A 27,450-nucleotide genomic window follows, 5' to 3' on the forward strand; every position below is an offset into this window, starting at 1 on the left:
TGGATTAAAGTCCCAACTACCCTAGACACATCACTATTCCTGATGAAGGGCTTTTGCCAGAAACGTTGATTTTCCTGCTCCTCGGATGCTGCCTGACGTGCTGTGCTTTTCCAGCACCATTGTAATCTAGACTCTGGTTTCCAGCATCTGCAGTCCTTATTTTTACATCACTGAACAGGTAGATTAGAAAATAGCAAAGATCAGGGAAAGTGATTTTGCAGAGAGTTCAAAACCTCTTCCACTGAAATTAGATCAGAGAACAAGTGAACTCTACAGAATACCCTCTTTCTCTAACTATAGAAGGAGGACTAGCAGTAAACGTTGGTGAATGTAGCAATAAAAATGGGCAGAGAGAGAATTTTCAATGAATATAAGAATTCAGTCGATTGCAAGATGAAATCCTTTGATCAAGATATTTTTGTATCCTCCATTGTAAACCTTGCTACCTATGATTGTGAATTTAGCACTATCATTTACATGCCAAATTTGGCAACTTATTTTAACTGTTCAGTTTGAAGAAGTTAACATTTATTTTTATTGAATGACAGCTGAGAAAATATCCTGCCCAAAGCACTACTTAGTGATGCCGCAGATACCACCGGAGGATCTTCACTCAGATGACAATATGCTCAACTGTCAGCTGTTGAACAACTTCAGATGGATGTCATGCTAATTCTATCAATCAGCTACATTTTGGTTTTGGGATTTATCATTTGTGCTTTTTTATCATTCACATTGCTCTGCTTGAGATGAGTTTTGAATATGAACAGCACATCTGTTACAAATTTCACAATGTACATTACACAGAGCAGCAGGATAAAGGGTTTGTTAAACTTGGCAGCTGTTCAGTATGAAGAAAAACATAGTTATTCTGTGAACTATGTCTCCCTCTGCAGGACCACATTTACATAAGCTATTCTCCATTAATAAATTCAGTACTGTCATTTACTGGAAATGTAAAGTTTACCGGCCCCAAACTTTAATGAAGTAAATCGATTAGGGTAAAATTTGGCCAGCAACTTGTGGGGAAGAAGACATATCCCATGGATTGTAAATTGTCACAAGTTTGTGCTGTACTACCACTAGCATTGCAAAAATGCATCTTATCCTTCAATTTCTATATTTTTTAAAGCTTCCGCGTTTTCCCGTTAAACTCATCACAGAGTATTATATAATAATAATGCTATTAGTATTCTTTTAACAATCAACTTAAAATCAATATCATATGGATATGTAGAAATTATGATGTGAAATCGTACACAATAAATAGTTTAAATTTGGTTAAGAAGCAATTACTTTTATACAAATTGGGTAGGGATCAGTATAATTGATATCACACAGCATGATGTCCACCCAGTAGAGTTCAAGAAGTGATAATAATCAAAAATAATATCAGAGGAAATAACACTCTTCTTATTTGTGCCTCCCACCACCATAACGTTTTGCAGCGTAATTCATTTGAAAATAATAAATTATCACCTAAAAATGGGAAATTAGATATGTTACAGCTGGCTCTATAGATTGACTTCTATATCTTTATTTCAATTATGCATTTGACAGAGGGTAAAGCAGATTTAGATATAGACGATAATGGTCTGACATTTGTGGTAATAATGGTGGCAAAACTGTGAAATTGACAGGAACTTCTCTATGTGGAATTCACACATATACAGTTAAATGTAGGAAACCAGAAAGTGCTGTCAGTGATTTTAATTTTCTCCTGGGATGTGCAGTTGAACTACCCTCCAATTGTACTCATTTGGAAATCTCTGATGAGAACTTGCCCTTTTGCAATATTAATCTTACTGTAAGATCCTTTGAAAAAGTTACTGCTTGTTGAATGAAGTACAACTGGGTTTTTAATAGTGTACTAAGTTCACTAAGTCTGGCCCTAAAAACATTATTTTATGTTTCTAAAAAATCAATTTCTTCCAGGATGATAATAAACTCAATATTTTAAAAATAATTTCGAAGATATTTTATGATGTTTCATCTTTAGGGCATATCAAAATCATTTATCTTGCTCTCTGTCAAATATATTTCAATTCCCAGCTTACATCCTGTGAGAATATTTTTATGTGATTAGTTGTTTCCCATATTTGATGATATCATCTTTGCTGGACATCTGGAGATCCCATTGACACTGGTACCAGCTTAAAGAGAAAGGTAATATCCAATTTGCAGAGATCACTAGATCTTTGTGAATTGCTTTCTTTGAGATTGGAGTGAGCACTTTTACTTCATTGTCATTAAATATTGATGGATGACAGATAGTTAGGCAGATAGATATGTTTCTTTATAAATATTTTTTTATTAGACAGTCACGAAAACCTGTCCAGAAAGGGATTATAGTGGTTGCCTCCACTTCCTCTTCAGCTGGTTTTTAAATAGCTGGTGGCAAGGGCTATGCTCTCATGAGGTGAGGCTGTGCTTGCGATAAACCACCAGAAATCTTGATGAGCACTGTGTCTAGTATTGGAGAGTTCCTCTAGAAGGGCACATAAGCACATTAGTGATCCATTTTGACACATTTCATGTGTAGCTGCTGATCTGCCTATAATAAAGGGCCTGCTATTGGTCCTTCAGCCTCAGGAGGATACACAACATTTTCAGATGAATTTGGAGTATTCTGGGCTGTAATAGGGCAGCTGGTCAAAAATCACTTTGAGCGCCAATGCAATGCAAAGTTTAGAACTGGAAATGTACCAAGTGTTGAGGTCCCAACACCAGAACAAACAGTGACATCATGATCCACCTATTGTGTATATGACTGGATATATCCCCTGTGCATGCTCTAATGCTGTCACCAAAAGGGCAGTCAGAAATGCAGGTGTGCGTGGCATAATCAGTTAGAGGTGACGCTACAGAAAATGGTGCTGAAGAGTCAAATATGGACATCCAAAGGTAATTGATTAAGAGCTACCTAGGATCATAAACACAGAAGCAAAATTAGGCCATTCAGTCCATCAAGTCTGCTCTGTCATTCGATCATGGCTGATATGTTTCTCAACCCAATTCTCCTGCCTTCTCCCCATAACCCTTTAACCCCTTATCAATCAAGAAACTATCTATATAACAGACTTGACAGAAAGGTTGGAGTTCAAGAAATCAAAAGTGTCAATGGCAATAATATAGTCTGTACAACTCCCCAGTCCGAAGAGATATCAAGCATTCAGGGTGAATAGCAAATTGGGAATAGATTTGGCTGAATGAGAGAGAAAAAAAAGAATACAGGTCGTTCTGCTATTACATGTGTTTTGTTTATGTGAATTTGCTGTAACGCGATTGATGAATTGAGGACACTACTTCTAAAGTGCGAACTTTTAAAAGCTGCATTGCTAACACTTTAAACGTCGCTTCTATAAAGCAGGATTGCACAAGAATGCAACCATTGTGTTACAGAACTGCCTATAGTTGTTTCATTCATTTTCATGATGTGGGCATAACTAGTAAAGCCAGCATTTGTTGCCCATTCTTAACTAGACTGAGGGTGAATAAGAGTCAACTGCATTGTTGTGGCTCTGAAGTCATATGTAGGTCACACTAGGTAAGGGGAGCAGATTTCTATCCCGAAAAGACATCTTTGAACGAAATAGGTTTTTCCAATAATTGACAACAGTTCCACAGCTATCATAAAACTTTCTATTGAATTCAAATTCCAGCATCTACCATGCGGTATTCAAACCCAGGTCCTCAGATTAATAGACTTGGAATAATATCACTAGGCATTGTCTCCCCTGAACAATTTTTCTTGGACTTGAAGATAATATACAGTAGGTTCCCTAGGGATATGCTCTAAGACCAGAGATTTTCTTCCATGTACATTAATGGCCTAGACTTGGGTGTACGGGAACAATTTCAAAGTCTTCATGAAGAAAAGTGGACAGTATTGCTAACTGTCAGGAGAACAGTAGGAGACTTCAAGAGGACATAAATTGAATAGATGGACGCATGGCTGATGAAATCTAATGTAGAGAAGTGTGTAGTGATATATTTTAGTAGGAATAATGAAGAGAAGCAACATAATATAAAGTATAGGTCATTCTTGTCAATGCAAATTCACTGTCATGTGATTGACAAACTGGGGACAGTGTTTCTAAAGCGCAAACTTTTAAAATGTGCGTTGATTGTAACATGATTACATCACCAACACTTTTGGCGCTGTTTTGAAAGAGCAATTTTTCTATGACGTGGGGTCGCACAAGATCGCAACCATTGCGTTATAGAAGAACTACCTGTATACAATTGTAAAAGGCATGCAGGAACAGTGAGATTGAGGGTTTATATGTGCACAAATTGTTGACAGTAGCAGGGCAGGTTGAGAAATTCTTAAAAAAACAATTTGAGATCCTGGGCTTTGTACACAGCAATATAGTATTCTTTAAAGATTTAAAAAGCATTGTCTGGCCTCAACTGGAATGGTGCGTCCAATTTTTTAGGACGAATGTAAAAGGCTAACACAGGATGCAGAAAGTATTTATGGGAATGGTTCTAGGGATGAGTGACTTCGATTAAATAGATAAATTGGAGAAGTTCGGCTCTTATCCTTGGGGAAGAAAAGTTTCAGAAGAAATTTGATAGAGGTGTTCAAAGTAAAAAAAAAGATTGGACAAGCACCTGAAGAGAAAAAAATGTTGCACTGCTCTGCAAAAAATCATAGCTGATTTGCTGTTGTAGAGAGTTGACTGAATAGCCTCCTCCTGTCCTATCACAATTCTATATTCTTATTCTAAGAAATGGAACCTGGCAGCAGAGAGTTAGCAACGAGACCAAGTGAAGTGAATAGAGAAGTGGAGCTGTATGTCATGCACGTATCGAAGCTCACCCAGGTGTGTTATCTTACTTCAGTAGAATGGAAGTAACATAGCTAGAATTGTCTTCAAAAGAAGAGAATTTATAAATTATTCTTTCTTATCACCTATTCTTGAATCCTGTCATCTAGAATCCATAGTATGTAATGTTTGCTTAACAAGTGTGAAAGTACTTGTTTACTTTAACAGGTGCTACCAACAATCTCTGTCACTTATGTTATATGTTACAGTCATAGCACAATACTGGCAGGAGATCGTGGCACAATTGTATTGACTGGTAGTATAATGGCCCATGCTGATGTTCTGGTTCCGATTCCCCCCAGGGTAGCTGGTAGAAGTTGAAATTGAATTAATATATCTGCCATTAGTAATGGTAACTGTGAAGCAGTTGTCATAAAACAATCACCTGGTTTACTAACACCCTCAGGGAAGGAGTATCTGCTGTCTTCACTGAGGCTGAACTATATGTGATTCCAGACCCACAGCACTAAAACCAAGAACACTGGATGCTTTATAACTGCTCTCTTCACCTATTTTATGTTGTCTTTCGATTTTCTTCCTTCCAAAGTGCACCGATTCACACTTCTCTGTATTGCACCTCATCTGTCACCTATCCGCTCACTCCACCTTGTGGAGTTCCTCAGAGTTTACAATCCTTCCAAGTTCTGTGTCACCTGCAAACTTTTAAATTGTCACCTGCACAACAAGATCCAGATTCTTAATTTATTTATATCAGGAAGTTAGGAATGTGGCTTGCATTGTTTTGGCATGTCACTTGGATTGCCATGTGCTAAGACTGGCTACATGCCATCTAGAAGAAATTACACTCTGCTCAAGTGAGATTGGCCTCTGAATTGTTAAGAGACGAATATTGGTATTTTGCTTTCCACTGCATCCATTGGAGTTTACTAAGAAAAACAAGATATTTCAAAGACTCGCTTCATCCTGCTCAGCTTGTGGAACAAGCTGTAAGAAGCAGGCAGCAAGCCAATTGACCACAAACCATATATTAAGATATGTCTTTCAAAAACTATGTTTGAAATTTATTGAATTATATTAGTCATCCCAAAATTCACACTGGCTTGTTTCCAGCTAGAATTGCACTCCTTGCTGCAGGCTCTACTGATAGCAACTCTGTACTGTGTCTGTGGTTTACCAAAAAGATGGACAGTATCTTGAGGTGAAGGGGAGGGCTCGCATAAATAAGCAGTCCTTGAGGACCCAAGGCAACCTTGTGCTTTACAATCAGTGGACCTCCAGGAGCTGATAGAGAACACCAACAAATTCAATCACACAAATTATGATTCAACGAAAGAAATATGAGCCAAACGATTTACCACTAAGCCTTCAGGCAGCTCCTATGTGAAACATTAAAAGTAACTGAACCAAAGCTTCACAGGGATTTAGATGTGTAACAGCAGCTATTCACTTGATATTTAGTGATTATATTTGTCTAAGAGCAAAACATCACATAAGCACCTTCAGAAAAAAAAGGCAAAGCTCTTTAATAATCTCAGGGGAACAGTGAATGAAAAGATTGGATTGTTCAGTTTTTCAAAGAAATTCAGTAGTGTCATGTGAAATTTCACAGAGTGAGCTCTTTTGTTAGTCAGAGTTTTCTTGTTTAAGGTTTTTAAAACTTATTATCCTCCCATGTGCATAGCACATTGCCAATGAAGAAGATATGAGCTCAAAGCCAGTGGGACTGGAAAAGCTGTTACAAACTTTGTAGTAAATTATTGCCTGGAAACCACAAGAAAGTGTGAAAGTGTATCCGTTACATCAGAAAACACCTATCATTTCATAAATTCAATTAGGATCTTTGACATTTTTGATGTCATAGACAGGGCTGGATTCACTAATTGAGAATATTAAGGATAAGCTGGGCACAAATTGGGCAGGGGCCAATGGGTAAATGAAGGGATCACTCCTGCATCCTCAATTTAATGTCTCAAAAGGAACGTACAAGGTGCAAGAAGGGACATTGGAATCACCAGATTCACCAAGGTCATAACAATTCACTGAACTAATGTCAAGAAGGATTCAAGTGGGTGATTGACACAATGTAAACTATCATCTCCGAGAAATGGGGCCTATCACTAGGTGCTTTGGGCCTTGTCAGGAAGTCCCCGTTAGGTGGCCTGGTAGGGGGCAGTTCTCATCAGGGGCTGTCTTGTTCAGTTAGAAAATGGGAGATTGGGAAAAGCTACCTTCCTAATATTTCAGCTGAAGAGTAGGATACTGCCTTCACAACTTTAATGAGATTACTGCACCTCCATGCCAACCACGTTCTTTCTGTTGCATGAGTGAATTGTTGTAAAATTCTCATGAGTTCTTTACCCTTTTTTGTCTAATTAACTAATGTTTGTATCTAAACTGCTGCTCCTTAACAAATGTAATAAACTATCTGGAAATTTCTTTCAAAGGATTGACTCTTAATATTAGGTGACAATAGCTACACCCCAAACTCTAACAATTCTGCTCTGGCTTGCATCAACTCTTATTCTTTAGCATCATCTGCTTGAAGAATAAAATGAATTAGGATCATAAGGAACCTATAAGCATCAGATAGCATTCTCAAGCCAAATCTCTTGTACTGTCTTTGTTAAACAGATAGTAAGAGAAATACCAGACACCTTTGGAGAGAAGACAGCCAATTATATCAAATTTTCTTTCCACTATGAAGTTAAACAGAATCCGGAGCTCACCCATCATGGAATACATCATTGCAGAACGCAATTAACGATGCTCTTAAAAGCACACCACCAAATCAGTACCAATATTGTCCCCAAATGTACCATGGCCAGTTTACAGTGTGGACAATGCTCGGCCCAGTGCAAATAGCTCTTTTCTGATAAGGAGAAGTTGTGCTACCTTAAGACATTAAGACATTGTACTTGAGAGTTAAACAGATATGATTTTCCAGTAAGAAAGATTAGGTGTTTCATCAAAACATGATTAAAGACACAGCAGGTGGAGGCTTCATCACTCATTACTCATGCATATGGAAGGGAGGCTCACTCTTCCTGTGGGAAAAATGATTGCTACAAAACATTGATTTTTATACCACCCATACATGGGTGTTGCATTATTCGAATTTACCAATCACCAAGAATACATGTGATTCCATTCATCAATCATGGGAGTCATATCATTTCACTGTCTGGTGTGATCATTGTAAGTCTGGGACATGAACGCTTGAAACAACACTTTCTCCTTTGCTCGTTCTTGTCTGTTCTACAAACATAACTGACCACATACAACCTTAATATAGATAATGCAACAAATTTTCCTAAGCTGCATTACTTGTTCCAAAAGTATCCAACATAACAGTATTTAAACTTTTATTTTCACTGATTTTTCCCATTTAATACAGCAATCCAGTCATTCCAGGTTTTAGTCTCATAAAATTCTCTGAACTACTTCCAATGCATCAACATCCTTCTGTAAGTACAGTGACCAGGTCTATACACAATACTCTTGACTTGGTCTCACCAATGCCCTCTATAGCTGAAGCATAATCTCCCTACTATTGCATTCAATTCCTGTTGCAATGAAACATAACATCCTCTTAGTTTTCCCTGATTACTTGCTATACCTACATACTAACCTTTTATGATTCAAGCGCCTCGATCTCTCTGCATCTCAAAGATCTGCAATCTCTCACTATTTAGACAATATGCTTCATTTATATTCTTTCTGACAAAATTGACATTTTCTCACAATATATTCCATTTGCCTGATCACTGTCCACTTGCTTAATCTATTGATATCCTTTTGTAGGCTTGTTATGCCCTTATGACCTCTTTAGAACTCACTTCCTAGCTTTGTGTCATCAGCAAATGTAGCTATCATTCTCTCAGAAACTTCATCCGAATCATTTGTACAAATGGTAAAGACTTGAGGCCCCAGCACTGACCACTCGTCACACCAGCCTGAAAAAGACCAATTTGTTTTTACTTTCTGCTACCTGTTAGCAAGCTGATATTTTATTTATGCCAATGTATGACAATACCATGAATTCTTATACTCTGCAATAATCTCTGCTGTGGCACCTTATCCAATGGCTTTGTACAGTGTATCTACTGGTTCCCTTTTATCCATAGCACAATAAATGATTTGGAAGTGAGCATAAGAGGTACAGTTAGTAAGTTTGCAGATGACACCAAAATTGGAGGTGTCATGGACAGCGAAGAGGGTTATCTCAGATTACAACAGGATCGGGACCAGATGGGCCAATGGGCTGAGAAGTGGCAGATGCGAGTTTAATTCAGATAAATGCTGCATTTTATGAAAGCAAATCTTAGCAGGACTTCTACACTTAATAGTAAAGTCCTAGGGAGTATTGCTGGACAAAGAGACCTTGGAGCGCAGGCTCATATCACCTTGAAGTAGAGTCACAGGTAGATAGGATAGTGATGGAGGTGTTTGGTATGCTTTCCTTTATTGGTCAGAGTATTGAGTACAGGAGTTGGGAGGTCATGTTGCGGCTGTACAGGACATTGGTTAGGCCACTGTTGGAATATTGCATGCAATTCGGGTCTCCTTCCTATCGCAAAGATGTTGTGAAATTTGAAAGGGTTCAGAAAAGATTTATAAGGATGTTGCCAGTGTTGGAGGATCTGAGCTACAGGGAGAGGCTGAAAAGGCTGGGGCTGTTTTCTCTGGAGCATCGGAGGCTGAGGGGTGACCTTATAGAGGTTTACAAAATTATGAGGGGCATGGATTGGATAAATAGGCAAAATCTTTTCCCTGGGGTCAGGGAGTCCAGAACTAGAGGGCATAGGTTTAGGGTGAGAGGGGAATGATATAAAAGAGACCTAAGGGGCAACTTTTTCACGCAGAGGGTGGTACGTGTATGGAATGAGCTGCCAGAGGATGTGGTGGAGGCTGGTACAATTGCAACATTTAAGAGGCATTTGGATGGGTATATGAATAGGAAGGGTTTGGAGGGATATGGGCCGGGGCGGGGGGGGAGAGGGGGGTGGTGCTGGCAGGTGGGACTAGATTGAGTTGGGATATCTGGTCAGCATGGACGGGTTGGACTGAAGGGTGTTTCCATGCTGTACATCTCCAAGACTCTATGACTCTAAGTTACTTCTTCAAACAATTCCAATAAATTAGTTAAACATGATTTCCTTTTGACAAAATTATGTTGGCTCTGCCTGATTACTTTGAACTTATCCAAGTGCCCTGTTATAATGTCTTTAATATTGGTTTCTAACATTTTCTCAATTGTCAATGTTATGCTAATTGGCCTCTATTTTCCTACTTCCTGCCTCCCTCTACTGTTGAATAAAAGAGTTACATTTGCTATTTTTAAACCTTCCCTAAATCAAATGAGTTTTGACAAGTTAAAACCACCAAATCAATTATTTCACTAGCTATATATTTTAAGAGCCTAGGATGAAAACTATCAAGAGTTAGGGACGTGTTCCCTCTCTCTCTCTCCCACATTCACAAACTAAAAGAGGCCTGTGCCAGACAAAGATGACCCATGGATGCACTTTTCACTTCTAAAACGCAATTGCTCTGGTGTATTTTTGAGGGCAAGCTAAGTTATTCATTTCAGACGATAATGTCAGGTATTGTACCTTAGGGGTTGAATACTTAAAATAATATTTACAATTACAATAATACTTCCTCATTTTCATAGCAAGTATAAATCAGTGTAGTTCAACATTATTTGTTTATCTGTTTTGGTCTGAATTTTATGTCTTCCCTTTTTATAAAAAGATTATTCAGTTTGCAGATAAGTAACAATCGTGTGTAAGTATGGGAATGACACCAAATAAATTAGATAGGTAGTAGTTAGGTCGACTAAGCAACAGGGGCAGTGTTACGGAGTGAAAATAAACTTCCAGGCATTTGGTGTATTGCAATGGTTTGCTGGGAATGTGGAAGTGCTGGTAAAGGTTAGCGCAATACTGCAATGGTGACAAGTTGACCTTATGAAATCCAAGGGTAGTGCTGATGATACCTGCAAGTATTGTGAGTGAGATATGTGAGAACAGAATATTGACTGTGAATTAGATTGCTGGTAGCCCTGGAGTTCCAGTAATGCCTCAGGGAGAAGACCAATCACACTCAAGAGGTCAAGTTAGTCGAGGGTCTGAGGTCTCTCTAGCCCAGCTTGAAAGAGACATTTTGGGTCTGGCATTAAGATGTTGAGGAATGGGTTAAGGTGGTGGAAATGACTATGGATTAGAAGATGCATCCAATAAGCTCAAGGAGTCAGCAAAGGAGATTGCAATGGCAACACAACTGATATCTAAGTACTGCTTAAATGTTATGAGAATTTCTGACACAACAACTCTATTAGGAAGTCAGTTTCAGACTCCCACTATCTCGAGTGAAAGAAAATCTCTTCAACTCTCCTCTCATCATTCTACCTCTTACCTTAGACCTATGCCTCCTAGTTATTGACACATTCAGTAATGTATAAAAAGTACCCTGGAAAAAATGCAACTTCATATTTTACTTTAGATTTGCTTGTGGCTCAAATGGAGAAAGAACCATTTTACAACAAAGAACTAAGGAAGGAATTGCTCTTTTAGATTTTAATACTCTTTTAAAGAGTAATTCATGTTTACATAATTGCTCTGCAACAGTGGGGGCAAAGATGGCACAGCTCCAGGGCATATGTAAAAAGTAAGCTTAAGCCAACAGTAAGTCGTTGAGTTGTTTGTTTTCAGTGTAGATGCCACAGGTCATCAGCCTGTCAACAACTCTAATTTGTTCCTGGGTAACTGAACATCTTGTAGATGTAAATAATACAGTGAGAAACCTGGGAGGAGAGGTGGTATTCCTCTCTTTCAGCAGGGAAAATAGCTGAAACATGAAGAAAGACAGTTATTTTCTCCCATCAGTTGCTGTAAACTATGGCCTTAAACCAGGAACTAAGAGACTTTGCAGTTAGAGTACCAATGCCCTGTGCCTCTTATGAACAAATGGAACAAACCTGAGGAAGAGACTGTAGAAGGGAATGTCCTGATAAGAAAAAGGATCCTTTTAGTGAATACTATTGAACTGTGGTTCCTAGTTTTATTTCCCTCCAACCATAACATCAATGTTCTTTTGCCTGAGCCTGTCCATATATGTGTGTAGGGAGAGTTTAGAAGTGTATTAATGTTTTAACTAGTGTCAACCGTTCATAGTTGCTAACCTGTGATTTGAATCTATTTATTTGAAATAAAAACTAATTCTTGTTAAGTACAGAAACATGTTCCATGTTTTCTGTTTACTTGAGTCTGTCAGTCAGGTAATTTGGGAACTTTACATATTTTGATAAGTTTTTTAAAAATCTCTTCTGAACGTTCCAGGAATAATGATGCTTGATTTCCAGTATGCTACCCCGGAAGGAGTAATATCCCTCTCTGGTGCAATCATATTCTTCCAAAACTTGGTGATCAGAACTGTGTGCAGTAATGCAGATGTGGCCTAACCATCATTATATACAGTACCAGCACAATTTCCCTGCTGTTGTATTAGAAGACTCAGATAATCAAGGCAAATGACCCATATGCCTTCTTAACCAAACGCCTTGTCCCTTCAGGGGTCTTGGATACGTACACCAAATTCCCTCTGATCTTCTGTAGTTTGCAGAGCATTCATAGTGTAATCCCTTGACTTGTTAGCCTTCGCCAAGTGCTTTACCTTATACTTTTCCAGGTCAAATTTCATTAGCCAATGTTTTGACCAGTTGATCAATCCATTGATATCCTCCTGCTATTGTCAATGTCCTCCTCATGATCTAAATAACTCATATATCACCCACACACGTTTTGATCATACCCCTAGATTTGTGTCCAAATCATGAACTTATAATACAAGCAGCAAGGGCCCCAGCCCTAAATCCTGCAAAGCCCCACTGGAAATAAACTACTCACTGGAACTACTGATGTTCCTTTGCAAAGTTTTGCTCCCATCTACATTACTAATTGTGATACTTAGAAAGTTTGGCAAAAGAAAACAATCAATGTAGCAGCCTAACTATAAAATATTGACAGTACCGAGTTTGTTACTGCAAGTTCACATTTTGTGTGATGCTTGATTCAAAATGCAGTCATACATCTGATGAATTTGTCAGTCAGCTGCTTAATAGTCAGCCCTGCAGGAGTTAAACTGACAGGTTTGGCACAGTATTTTGAAGAAGGAGACTTTCTTACTCAAGCTCACATAGCAATCAAACGTATAGTCCCTGCTGAAGCATAGTCCCTCTATGCTGCACAGAGCTGAAAACTGATAGGAAATCAATAAATAATGTAAAACCTCAATCAAAAATATTGAGAAGCAATTCCACCTCACAAAATACAATTTGTTTCACAATTAATGACAACGTATTTTTTAAAAATTACAATAAAAAATGTCTAACAGACTCAATTACAAGTTTTCAGCTTAGACTGTGGGAAACTTGATGAATAGCCAGCTTCATCCAGTCCCTAGGCTATTTTCTGGGCAACACACAGTGGATGGAGGTGGAAGAGGTGGAGGACTTCAGGCTGGCTTTGAAGACCTCCCTATCTGACTGGTAGTAGGTTAACCCTGCACTGGTTCAGCTCCTGAGAGGATTTCTGTTAACATACAAGTTTAAGCAAATGTTGAGGAGTGGATGCCTCCATTTCGTGAAGCTTGAGGAAAATCACTTTTGTATCATTTTCTTTATGCTAACATGCAATGTGAACTTCGTTGGTAAGGCCAGTATTAAATGCTTATCCCTAATTGCCTTTGAACTCACTGGTTCGAAAGGCCATTTCAAAGATGGTTATTATATTGTAAAGTGGAATACACTCGTTTGCATTATTTTTGTAATTTTATAAAAAAAAACTTTTAAATCTTTTTAAATTAAAAATATCTATTAAAAAAGGAGCTAAGTGTCCACCACATTACTGTGGGTGTGGAGTCACACATGGGCCAGACTGGTAAGAGTGGCAGATATCCTTCTTTAAAGGGCATTAGTGATTGAAATAGGGTTTTACAGCATTTGATAATGTTACACATTATCATTCTTGAGATTAGCTTTCAATTCTGGGTTTTTAAATTAAAATTTAAATTCTACTAGTTGATGTGGTAGGATTTGAACTCATATCCCCAGAGAATTAGCCTAGGACTTTGGATTTTTAGAGACTTTACCATGAGCACATGTTCAAATATAACTGATCTATTTTCTGCTATCAACACCTATCATTAAAATTTATTGTTCGTCTATTCCTGTTCTCTGCTACTATTAGCTACCACGAGTGCTCCCTTTGCATTTTCCAATCAATTCCACTTTCCTCCTCTCTTCTTTCTCCACAGCACAAAAGAATCACTTTTCCAGCTCCCTTCAGTTCTGAAGAAGTCTTAGAGTCATAGAGATGTACAGTACGGAAGTAGACCCTTCAGTCCATCTCATCCATGCCGAACAAATATCCTAAATTAATCTAGTCCCACCTGCCAGCACTTGGCCCATATCCCTCTAAACCATTCCTATTCATCTACCAATCCAGATGCCTTTTAAATGTTGTAATTGTACCAGCCTCCACCACTTCCTCTGGCAGCTGAATCCATACCTGCACGGCCTTTTGCATGAAAAGTTGCCCCCTTAGGTCCCTTTTAAATCTTTCCCCTCTCATCCTAAACGATGCCCTGTAGTTCTGGACTTCCCAATCCCAGGGAATAAACCTTGTCTATTTACCCTATCAATGCCCCTTATGATTTTATAAACCTCTATAAGGTCACCCCTCAGCCTCCATCACTCCAGGGAAAACAGCCCAAGCCTACTCAGCCTCTCCCCATAACTCAAACCTTCCAACCCTAGCAACATCCTTGTAAATGTTTTCTGAACCCTTTCAAGTTTCACAACATCCTTCCTATAGGAGGGAGACCAGAATTGCACACAATATTCTAAAGGTGGCCTAACCAATGTCCAGAACAGCTGCAACATGATCTCCCATCTCCTATACTCAATGCTCTGACCAATAAAGGAAAGCATACCAAGTTTCACTATCTTAACTAACTACCTGAGTCTCCACTTTCATGGAACTAAAGTCCTATTGGATTGAAATGTTACATCAGTTTCTCTCTCCATAAATACTTTCAGACTTGCTGAGTTTTTTTCCAGCACTTTGTGTCTTTATAAAAGAAAATGGTGTGCCGTAATATCATATGCATAGGGCACTATCTGCAGGATTACCAATCAGGACCAGGATGGTTGGAGGCAGAAATCTTATGATCAAACATATATCCAATCAAAGTTGGCAAGCCCACATTGGGCTCAAACATACATAGGCTTTTATCTAAGTTTTAAGAAATTATCATTTGTCAGTGATGTCTCATCCTTCCCCTACCAAAGTTCACTGGGATACTTTGCAGACATGGCTGTCCTATTTTGGAGAGAGCTAGGGTTGAGGTTGTCAAAACATGTTTGCAGTGTGGGGGCTGGTTTTCTCTTTAAGAGAGATGTTAACACCTGTAAATGTCAAAAACTTTAAAGGTCCATGGCATATTTCAAAAGATAATGTGGGCCAACTTTCCCATTTGCCATAAGGGTTGCAGATATATTGCTTCAAGCTAATTTTGTGGGAACTCCCAGCCTTAGAGTCCTTGCAATCATCATTCTCTGTCTGCCTGGGGAAGTGAGGATCACTGGGTCCAGACTGAAGCTTAAATCTAACCTCTGTTAGCTCCAAAAGAAGGATGTCCGGAAGGCCATTAATTTTTATCCCCATGGTTCTTACAATAGGAGGAGCTGAGAAATGAAACGGACACATGTCTGTGCTGAAGTATATCTGAATTTATTTCATTACCTTTTGGTGATCAGGGAAGGTTGATACAAAATATTTCTTCATAATATCAAATTGGTGACATAAACTGCAATTCATTGTCAGATGCTACAGTTTGTGTGGACTAATTCATCACCCTTTTCTACTGCCATAACATTGCTAGACATTGTACCTTCTTAGCTCATCTGCTGCTGAAGTTCTTAACCACACATTTTACCCTCCATATATTGATATAACTATTTGACATCTTACCTTGCTTTTTTGCCTTTAAGACACTCCTCACAGCCTATCCACTATCTCCCTGTGTGACAGGAGTCACTTTTTGTTTTATGACACTTCTTTGAGTCACTTTGGTAAGTTTTATTACCAAAGCTGCCTGGAAGAGTGATGGAAGCAGGTTCAAATGAGGTACTTAAGAAGGCAATGGGCATAGGAACCTTAGTGTAATGTTCTGGGGAGACATGGGTTTGAATCCCACCATGTCAGATGGTGAAATTTGAATTCAATAATTAAAAAAATCTGGAATAGATATCTCACTTAATTGTGACCACAGTCAATTGCTGGAAATTTTATCTGATTCACTAATGTCATTTAGGAAGGAAATCAGCCATCCTTACCTGGTAGAGCCTAAAAATGATTCTAATAACAAAGCAATTTCATTGACTCTTATTTGCTGTTTGGGGAATTAGGAATTGGCAATAAATACTGGCCAAGCCAGCAATATCCACGATCCACGAATGAGTTTAAAAATTGTGCAGGGATACGGTGAAAAGGCAGGAGATTGGCATTAAGTTAAAATGCTCAGAGACACAATGCAGACATAATGTTCTTTTGGAATTTAACAACTTTGTGATTCTCTGATATAAGTATATTGCTGATACTGCTGAAATTAGAATTGGGTATCTATATTTCACAAATCATTTTAAAAAGATATTTGGCCTCATGCTATACTTACATAAGAGACAAAAAAGAAAATTTGCAAAATTTGATAATCTGTATAAAATAATGGGTTAACTAAATTGACTAAACTGCTGACCGATTCAATTCAGAGTTTTCACCAACTATTTTAATTCCATGTTTAATAACTAAAGACTTTGGATATATTTTTTCTAATTTAACTTCGTAAAATCATTAAATATTGAAATGATATTTCTGTCACAAGCCAGTTAAATTTTCTCAGAGCCTTGCTAACTATTTACATTGGTAGAATTGGGGATAGTAATAAAGTTAGAATTCCCAATTGAGTACTGAATTAGCCTAAGTTCCTATCTGAAGTTCCCCTTAATGAAAAATTAATCCATATTACAATTAGCTGTATGTCTGCTTCAGAAGCCAGACAATATTGTGTTCCAAAGGGTCAAATGTAAGATAGCATAATAAGCTTCATCTTGTATCTGTACTATCTCTTGACATATCACTGTATCTTGCAGTAGCACAACCCGTAAACAGGGGGTCACATCAGGCTGCTGCTTTGCTTTACTCAGTCCCAGTCTCATGAGTTGTATCAGTAAAGACTATAGCCAGGCCAAAACTTAAATGCCCAAAGATTGAGAAAAGAAAATATTTTAAAATGCAAGTTTATTCTTAATTCAGGCAATTATTTGAGGTCATTTTTGTGAAACAAGGTAGGCCTCTTCTTACACTCATATTCCGTGATTCTTCCTGACCACTTAAGACAGATGTGAGGGTAATGATAGTTGTTCTGTCCCATATCCAAGCCTCTGTCAGTGACAGTTTAAAACTATTGTTAGGGTATTGACATACCTTTAACTTCTAAGCTCGTACAAGAAAAGCTAAACCACACACTAAAAAATGGCATTTTAGGAAACATTAGTTAAACTGTGTGAAAGAAAATTAATTAGTTTCCATTCCTGATCATTTCTTGTGGTTCCAAGTATACAATAAATGGTTTTGGCATTGTTTCTTCCCAGATTAGTCTGGCAACACTTTCCATCTAGCTCACAAAGTACTAACAAATATTTGGATAAGAGAATGAACGCTTATGACTTAAATAGAATTACACCTTTGGCTAGTTTTCAGTCTTCAAATGAAAGTGGCTATGGGAGAAAACTAAAGGAAACATCAAAGGGAAAATATTGAGACAAAGGAAGAAAGCTTAAGTTTAAATTAGAATCAAAAATAAATACAAATAGTCATATAATAAAAGTTGAGTACTGCTGAGAAAAAAATATTTTGTTGACGTATTTCATCTTGAACTCATCAGAACAATTCACAAAAATAATCAAGTGAAGGGAACACCAATATTTACACTGTATGATGGGAGAGTGCTGAATGACTATTAAATGGACTCTGACTGGTAGAGGTGGTGTCATGGAGAATAACAAATCTAATGGTAACTGACACTTAACTGCTTGGCATAATTTAAATTCAAAACCAGATGTATAGGCTCTGATTGGTCAAGGCATCTCAGGACATTGGTCTCTTCCAATCAGAGCCCATTTACCAACCTTCCAATACTTTCCTCTCAAACAAAATGTGTTTTTTTCAACAATAGTCAAATACTGAAAAATTAAATATTATTATTGCTCCAATTAATTTCTAAGTACAAGGAATGGTTAAAAATTAAATACCTTTCAAATTGAAATTGCAATTCCCTGGTGAGTTTAATAAGAAGGGCAGCACAGCAGTATTACTGTTTACAAACCGATGCCTAATCAGTACCAAATCTAATATTGCTTGTTTTGACAATCACTGAGAATAAAAACACATCAGCCTATGCAGCATTTGAGTCTGAATAACATTCTTTACTCTTTATTAAGGAGTGACAGATTTCAACAGGGCTTCACAACTTTGTATTTCAAGCTACTATTAATAAAATTGAGAAGAAGTTCAAAAATACATAATAAATACACTGAGACAGAACTTATTTAAGAAAACTGCCTATCAGCATGATGGATGAAAAATGCAGTATAGAGTCATAGAGATGTACAGCATAGAAACAGACCCTTTGGTCCAACTAGTCTACGCCAACAAGATATCACAACCCAATCAAGTCCCACCTGCCAGCACCTGGCCCATTTCCCTCCAAACCCTTCCCATTCATATACCCATCCAGATGCTTTTTAGAAGTTGCAATTGTACCAGCCTCCAGCACTTCCTCTGGCAGCCCATTCCATACACGTACAAACCTCTGAGTGAAAAAGTTGCCCCTTAGGTCTCTTTTATATCTTTCCCCTCTCAGACTAAACCTACGCCTTCTAGTTCTGGACTCCCCCATTCCAGGGAAGAGACTTTGTCCAACTGTCCTATTCATGCCCCTCATGATTTTAAAAACCTCGATAAGCTTACCCCTTAGCCTCCGACATTCCAGGGAAAACAACCCTAGCCTATTCAACCTCTCTCTATAGCTCAAATCCTCCAATCTGGGCAACATCCTTGTAAATCTTTTCTGAACCCTTTCAAGTTTCACAACATTTTACCGACAGGAAGGAGACTAGAATTGCATGCAATATTCCAAAAGTGGCCTAACCAATGTCCTGTACAGCCGCAACATGACCTCCCAGCTCCTGTACTCAATACTCTGATCAATAAAGAAAAGCAAACCAAACATCTTTTTCATTATGCTATCTACCTGCGACTCAACTTTCAGGGAGCTATGAACCTGCACGCCAAGGTCTTCTTGATCAGTGACACTCCCTAGAACCTTACCATTAAGTGTATAAGTCCTGCTAAGATTTGCTTTACCAAAATGCAGCACCTCACATTTATCGAAATTAAACTCCATCTGCCACTTCTCAGTCCATTGGCCCATCTGATCAAGATCCTGTTGTAATCTGAGGTAACCTTCTTCACTGTCCACTACATCTCCAAGTTTTGGTGTCATCTGCAAATTTACTAATTATACTCTTATGCTCACATCCAAATCATTTATATAAATGACGAAAAGTAGTGGATCCAGCACCGATCCTTGTGACACTCCACTGGTCAGAGGTCTGCAGTCTGGAAAATAATCCTCCACCCACCACCCTCTGTCTTCTACCTTTGAGCCAGTTCTGTATCCAAATGGCTAGTTCTCCCTGTATTCCGTGAGATCTAACCTTGCTAACCGGTCTCCCATGGGGAACCCTGGCGAACGCCTTACTGAAGTCCATATAGGTCACATCTACCATTCTGCCCTCATCAATCCTCTTTGTTACTTCTTTAACAAACTCAATCAAGTTTGGGAGACATGATTTCCTACACACAACGCCATGTTGACTAGCCCTAATCAGTCCTTGCCTTTCCAAATGCATGTACATCCTGTCCCTCAGGATTCCCTCCAACAAATTGCCCACCACCGACGTTGGGCTCACTGGTCTATAGATCCCTAGCTTGTCCTTACCTCCCTTCTTAAACGGTGACACCATGTTAGCCAACCTCCAGTCTTCCAACACCTCACCTGTGACTATCGATGATACAAATTTCTCAGCAAGAGGCCCAGCAATCACTTCCCTAGCTTCCCACAGAGTTCTAGGTACACCTGATCAGGTCCTGGGGCTTTATCCACTTTTATGTGCTTCAAGACATCCAGTATTTCCTTCTTCGCAATATGGACATTTTTCAAAATGCCATGTTTTATTAGCATTAATATCTATTGAGATGTCAAACTTACTTAATTGTGGAGAGGTTGAGCAATATATTATTTGTAAGAATAAGTCAATCTTCCAAAAATCTAGTGGCCAAATAAGTTTTAGCCTGAGGCTGATTCAGGGAAAATGACAGAATGTGATTCTTACCATAGAGCTTATTCTGTTGTCCTTTCCTGATCTAATTAAACAGTAGTTGTAGATCAACAAAACGAACAGCATCAATGGGATAACATAGAGTTCAAAATTCCAAACTGTAACCAGATAGATCTAGACAAAATAAAGATACAAAGATAATTGATTAAACAAATCATGCAGAGTAAAATCAAACAGATTATTTCTTAAATTATCTACTTTAAGCTCTATGATTATTGGTTGGCTGTAACAAAGTACATTTTCGGAGACAGATGTCAATTCTTGGCATTTTTTGTTACCCTGATATAGTCGAGAGAGAACGAAAATGCCAGCTGAAATTAATCCCTAAACTTGGACTCTGATAGGCCACATTAATAAATTGAAGTTCTGAACTGTTCAATATAAGGGCATTGAAGCTCAATGGTTAGGATCTTCAATTTCAATTTCTATCTTCCTTCAATTTTTTTTTTGATGAGTTCAGGGATAAATAAGTTTTTCCCCCTTGTAAAAGTATTTTTCTCACCAGACCCTTCTGGTCTTGCCATATGTCTCACCAGTGAAAAAAAAATGCTTTATCTCTGTATTTTCCACTTGAGATCTAGGAAAATTGGCAACCAACATGGAATAATAAATTGTAATTCTAACAATTATTGCCATGTTTATTTTCATGTCAATGGGAAGTTTGGGGAATTACATAAGTAAACTTAGAATTATAAAATGTAAAATTGCCCCCAATGTGGTAATCAAGAACATGTGTGTATATTTTTGGAAGGTGTTAAAGAGGATAAACTTCCTTTAAGAACTCAATTGCTTGTGATGATCTCTAGATATAATTATCTCCATAAAAACACTATAACCTAGGAATCCCTTCTTACAAAGAAACATTTGACACATTAATATTTATTGTCCTTGATTTTTTCTTTTGTTTTCTCCCAAAGCTCATACTTAATTGAAAGTGACTAATTAGTCAAAAGTGTAATGGTTTAGCGGTCAATGATTTAGTGATGCTTGTGCTCTAGTCTCCTCCTGTATCTGATTGAAGGAAAGAGCCTAAAAGGTGTCATCCTGTTCATATAAAATGAAATAATAATGAAAGAAATTTCATATGAATTCTTGAAAGCATATACTTGTTGTGATGTAAACTTCTTCAATATTTTCTTTTTAGTTGCATTCAATTTGGGATTTAGAAATAAATCTATCAATAGCACAAACATGACTACTGACCATGATATTATCAATCTAGGATTGTGAAATTTTCTTCATACATCAGTCATGGTTTTTGTTGTCTGTGGCTCAGTGGTTAGCACTGCTGCCACACAGCACCAGGATTCCAGGTTCAATTCCAGCCTCGGGTGACTGTCTGTGTGGAGTTTGCACATTCTCCCTGTGCCTGCGTGGGTTTCCTCCATGTGCTCCAGTTTCCTCCCACAGTCCAAAGATGTGCAGGGCAGGTGAATTGGCCATGCTAAATTGCCCATAGTGTTAGGTGTATTAGTCAGAGGGAAATGGGTCTGGGTAGATTGCTCTTCGGAGAGTCTATGTGGACTTGTTCGGTCAAAGGGCCAGTTTCCACACTGTAAGAAATCTAAATCTAAATCTAAACAGTGCAATGCAGTCACATATTTGTAGATATATATCACAAAAATGTCACTCACAAAATAGAATATGTTCTCCATTCATAACAAAATATCACCATTTTTTGTATATATAAACAATTTTGCCTTGAATGTAGGAGGGTTGATCTGTAAGTTTGTGGATGATAAGAAAGTTGGGGGGAGAGTAAACAACGAGGATTGTAGGCTCGTGGGTCAGCGCATTATAGAGGGCTGGTGAGATTGGCTGATCTGGCAAATGGAATTCAATCCAGATAGGCGTGAAGTGATGCACTTGGGCACGATAAATGAGGTAAGGGAATATACAATGGATAATAGGACCCTGGAAAGCACGTAGGATCAGTCCTTGATATGTATAACCACTGGGTCCTTAAGAAAGCAGGATAAGGAGATAAAGTGGTTAAGAAGGCATATGGGATGTTTGCATTTGTTTGCTGAGTCATACAGATTACCAACTGGGTGGTTAGCTAAAACTGTATAAAACATTGGTTAGGCTACAGCTTGAGTATTGTGTGCAGTTCTGGTATTCACATTCGGAGAGATGTGACTGCATTGGAGAGGGTGCAGAGGGGATTGACCAAATGTTGCCTGGGCTGGAGAGTTTCAGTTATGAAGATAGATTGACTAGACTAGGGTTGTTTCCCTGGGAGCAGAGGAGACTGAGAGGGGATATGATCGAGACACATAAAATTATGAGGGGCACAGAATGGACAGATGGAAAGAAACCTTTCTCCTTGGTGGAGGAATCAATTAAGTGAGGCATGGTTTTAAGATGAGGGGCAGAAGGTTTAAAAGAGTGTGCAGAAACGATTTTTCACCCAGAGGGTGACGGGAGTCTGGAACTCACTGCCTGTACAGGTAATATGGGCAGGAACCCTCATAACATTTAAGCAGTATTTAGATATACACATGTGATGCCAAGGTATATGGGCCATATGCTGAAAAAGGGGATTACAATTGTTAGGTCATTGTTTTTAACTGGTGCAGGCCTAATGGACTGAAGTGTGTTTTTCTGTGCTGTAGACTTCCAAGGCTGTAAGATTCTATGACACTTATGTAGGGATACCCATGAAATTCCCAACATTGTCCTGCAACTTTACAGATGAGGAGAGTCACAGTCGTCTACAACAGAGAAAAAGGTTCTTTAGCCCATTGAGACTGCACAAGTCAAAACAACTGCATTACTATTCTAATCCCATCTCGCAGCACTCTTGCAATGTGGTTGTACCTTCAGTCTCAGCCATGAGTGCTACCAGATGGTCATGTATTATTTGTTTTTATCTTTCTTCCTTAACTCCAACGACATTGTGCCTTTTATGCCCAGTGAGCATCAGCTCTATATCACAAGTTTGCTCCAGCTCCTAAAGACCTGACACAATAATCCTCCCCAAGCTTATCCCCCCAGTGCAGTTAGCTAGATTATTTCTCTTTACAGAATTTACTCTACATCTTTTTTCTTTATTTCTCCGCTACCCCTCTCCTATGTCTTTGACTTGATCCATTCGTGTTCGTAGGTATGTCAAGAAAGTCTATGACAAGTTCTCAGAGCTGTATTTTTCTCTGCTAGCTTTTTTTAGAAAAGATATTCAGGGTAGTCTGACCCAAGGCATCAGTCAAAGGCAGTGGCACTTTGTGGCACACTACTAGCAGTGTCTGATTTTGTTCCAGTGAATGTGTAGTTCCTGCCATAGCGATGGCAGATGGATAATCTGAAATAATGAGATGAGGTGACGCCAGTTGCAATGGATAGAATCCATTCACTAATAGGTGCAATCAGTACTGCCCAGTGCCTCTCTGAAAGGACCCTTCCTATAAAGGTCCCTTACCCAGACAGTGTGGCAATGTTCTAAGATAGGTAACGTTTTGGTGCAGTAATGTTTATTTTATTTCTGCTCCTGCCTACTTTTGAATTCACATTCCTTCTGAGTAGCAATCTGAATTATTTTAGTTGTTGCTGCCTATAATCAAGTTATCTGCAGTTTAGGGAGTTGACTTTTTAACCTGTGGCTCATCAGCAGTTCTGATGGAAAAAGCCCTGAGGAGAGTGGAGTTGAGTGGTAAAAGAACAAAATCTGGATTCTCTTTCAGCAGATGTTTTTGCTGTTTGAACTGTTCATTCTACGTCTCCACTGGAGCCAAGGGTATCTAGGTTGATCTGTGATATGCTGAAAGCCCAGTATCTTTGCAAATTGTTTGAATTACTCATAAGGTAACTGTAGAATGTTGGTGGAAACAACACATTTGGAATACTGTAGGTAGCAAAAGGTTCCTTTTGGACTTTTACAACTACTTCACTGATCACTGTTGTCAGTTTTTTAACATCAAGCCATTGTAAAATATAGTCATCGACCATGATGAGCTAAGCATGGCCTTCATACATATTCATTCCCAAACAGGCCCTGAATCTATTTAAAAATGTTGTAGGAATGAGAGATTCCTATCATTAATCATTACATCTGGCACAAGTATTATAATTAATGATAAGTTCCATTAATTGTTTCAAAATCCCTAGTCATGAAATGGCCCCAAGGGCTTGTGGACTATATTTGGTTAAGTATGCTTGGTGAATCTTCTGAAGAATGACAATGCAGTGAATGGGGAATTACCAGTTGACCAACAAAGTCAAGTAGTGTTCCCTTTATTTGGAGTATGTCTTTCGAGCATGGACTGTAAACTTTATTCCAGGATATGCTTGGATACAATACCTGCACACACTGATACACTCAGAGAGTCCTTCTCTGATGAGGTTAAGTTAGTTTCATGAAGTTGCCCAAAATTTGTTGTACACAAAGAGGTGTGTTTGCTAACTCTTTATTTATCCAGTAAGGAGATACTTCAGGACATTATGTAATTTCCTATCATGGAGCTGGGAAGTATCAGCATGTCCCAGGATATTGTCCATTGGGTATATGGTACCACCTAGTCCCTGAAAAATGTTGCTCATACTACATTGGAAAACCTTAGATGCAGAGCAATATCAAAGGGTAATCTGTTATAAAGTTAGTACTAAAAGGGGTGGTGAAAGTTGTGAGGAGTCAAGGAACTTGCTAAAATCACTAATGGCATCCAGTATCGTAAATATTTTACCAGTACAAAACTTTTAAAAATGTCCATCAACTGAGGACATATGATGAATTTCTCTAGCAACTGCATTATTGAGTTGTGTGAGATCCTCATGAAGCTGAATTGAGCCTCTGAGTTTGGGAACTGCGACCTTACCTAAGCACTGTCCTGTAGGTTTGGTCACTGGAGAGATAACACACATATTGACCATAATGATAAATTCCTTTAACTGTTTCAAAATCCCTAGCCATGAAAGGGAACACTGCTTGACTTTGCTGGTCAACTTGTAATTCCCCATTCACTGCATTGTCATTCTTCAGAAGTTTCTCCAAGCATACTTAACCAAATATAGTCCATCAAATTGATTTCTGCATGAGTAGCAATCCTAGGTGGAAAGAGACATATTGATTTCAAAGTAATTTTGTAAGCTTCAAATCTTCCCAGTCCTGTAAACAATTTTGGATATTAGTGTTCAAAAGTGCTTTTCACAGTGTTTGTGAGTTCCTGCATGTAGGAGCAAAAACAGAACTTGCTGGAGAAACTCAGCAAGCCTGCCAGTACAAACAGTTTCTGTTTTGTTTCACATTTCCAGCATCCACAGTTATTTTTTTTTTGATTTGTATGTCAGAGGTCAAAGGCAAAGCACGCCTCTTACCAGATGGGGAAAATGGCTGGTTACTGATGACATATGTTTCTTCGAAATATGTGTGATCTTTGAATGTCAGAATCACGTAAGCTGTAGGTACGGTACTCCAGGTATATGGCACTGAAGAATTTACCCTCTTCAGTTGTCTGGGACACCAATTATAATAAGTGCTGAATTTTACCAACTGATTTGGTGGTCCTGCCACTGGATTTAAAATGTTACGAAATGGGGTAAACCCTTCTGCTAATTAAACCAAACACACAGAAAAGCTCAGCTCACCTCATAATCTGTTAAAGTATGAGTGACAGAGAAGTACCCAAATGCTACTATTTAAAGAAAAAATAACAAGTTTGTTCTTTAACTCCAAATGAGAACATGAACCGATAACTATCTATAATTGCCAGCCTTAAACAATTGTTATCTACCTCCAACACTGTAACGATATACTGATCCAATAAAGCCCCTATTAAATTTACAGCAAATCAATTTTCAAAACCAGTTGTCATCTTTGGGTGTTAAATCTCCTCTGTTTGTAGATTCCCTTGGGTCATCTTCGGTCTTCTGCTGCAAAGATGTTTCATATGAAAAAGGTACCTTTTAGAGAGAAGGGTTGTATGAGTAAGGCAGGTGCTCTTTCTCTGGCTAACTGTCCAAAATGCCTGTTTTCTCTAATATATACCCCAAATATTGGATTGTCTCAATGGTTTGATGTTGTAAAAACAGTAAAATTTAAATTTGATTGGGTTTTAGTAACTTGGGGCATAATTTAAACTGATTGGTTGAATTCCAATTGCTGTGAATACAGCATCTGGGTTATAGCTCAAATGTTACATCTTCAAATTGTCTGCAGTCAGTCACCTGGTAGTGCTTGTATTCACTCTGTCTTAAAGGTACAGTACACACCTTCAACTTCATAACAAAAGTGAAAAGAAACCATGCTTCAATAGGTGGCAGGAACCAGGGTTGCATATTACCAGCAATTAAGAAGCTGCTACAGTGATTACTAACCAAAGGAAAATGGCAGCTCCTCCAATAATAGTGACCAGTCCAATCAGAGTACTGTAGCTTATGAGTGCTACCACAAACAACAGCCATTCCTGAAGCTGCAACACTGGATCGAGGATATCTAAACATTGGGACACCCTCAAAGACAGGTTATTGTGATATTGAGGCCACTATTATCAAGGAACCTCATCTTAGCCAGGGAACACCTATTAAAGATGGTTCAGCCTAGAACCTACTGGTGGGTCTCCAGTATTTAACTGACTATATCCTCTCATCAAATGTTGGCCCTTAAGCACTCTCTGAAGTGACTCAATTGACAAGCCAGTGGACAACCAAACCATTACCTTCCCCACCACTATGCTATATTGCTAGCGATGGGATGATTTTTGGCTTCCTGCTTCAACATAAGTTTTAATCATAGTGCAGTATATCATGTACCAACACTTCTAGTTTATTTTAATTCCTTCATGCGATGTGAGGATTGCTGACAAGGCCAGCATTTGTTCCCTTTCAATTTGATTAATAGAAATCTCGTTTTGCTTGAAAAAACAAGGAGCAGCCTTAAAATTCCCTTTACTCTTATGGTGTGGTAAGACTGCTTAGAATTAGAGCAGAACTGACTGTCAACTGGTTGTGTGAATTTCCTTTATCTGCTCTTTTAATTAAAGTGTTAACCCTTTATTTATATTGCACCAGATGAGCTCAGCTCAATTTCACATAGACACATATAACTTTATGCCCTTGATAGAATCAACCTGATATTAATTCCATCGATTTAATTAATCAACAATGTTTAATTATCACCCAGGCATTGAAGACAAAAACTTG

The 27,450-nt window shown here is 38.3% G+C and overlaps 1 protein-coding gene across 4 annotated transcripts in view; it reads right to left on the bottom strand.

The window, feature by feature from the left end:
* The window catches only part of mctp1a (multiple C2 domains, transmembrane 1a), a 631,196-nt gene that overhangs the window by 101,328 nt on the left and 502,418 nt on the right, over positions 1-27,450 (bottom strand). For all 4 annotated transcript variants that reach the window (XM_072583109.1, XM_072583115.1, XM_072583100.1 and 1 more), the window contains one exon: positions 20,311-20,430. In XM_072583109.1, coding sequence (XP_072439210.1) covers positions 20,311-20,430 — 120 coding nt within the window. The remainder of the gene's footprint in view (positions 1-20,310; positions 20,431-27,450) is intronic.

The sequence above is a fragment of the Chiloscyllium punctatum genome, chromosome 2 (assembly GCF_047496795.1).
Source record: "Chiloscyllium punctatum isolate Juve2018m chromosome 2, sChiPun1.3, whole genome shotgun sequence".
In the NCBI taxonomy this organism is placed as follows: Eukaryota; Metazoa; Chordata; class Chondrichthyes; order Orectolobiformes; family Hemiscylliidae; genus Chiloscyllium; species Chiloscyllium punctatum.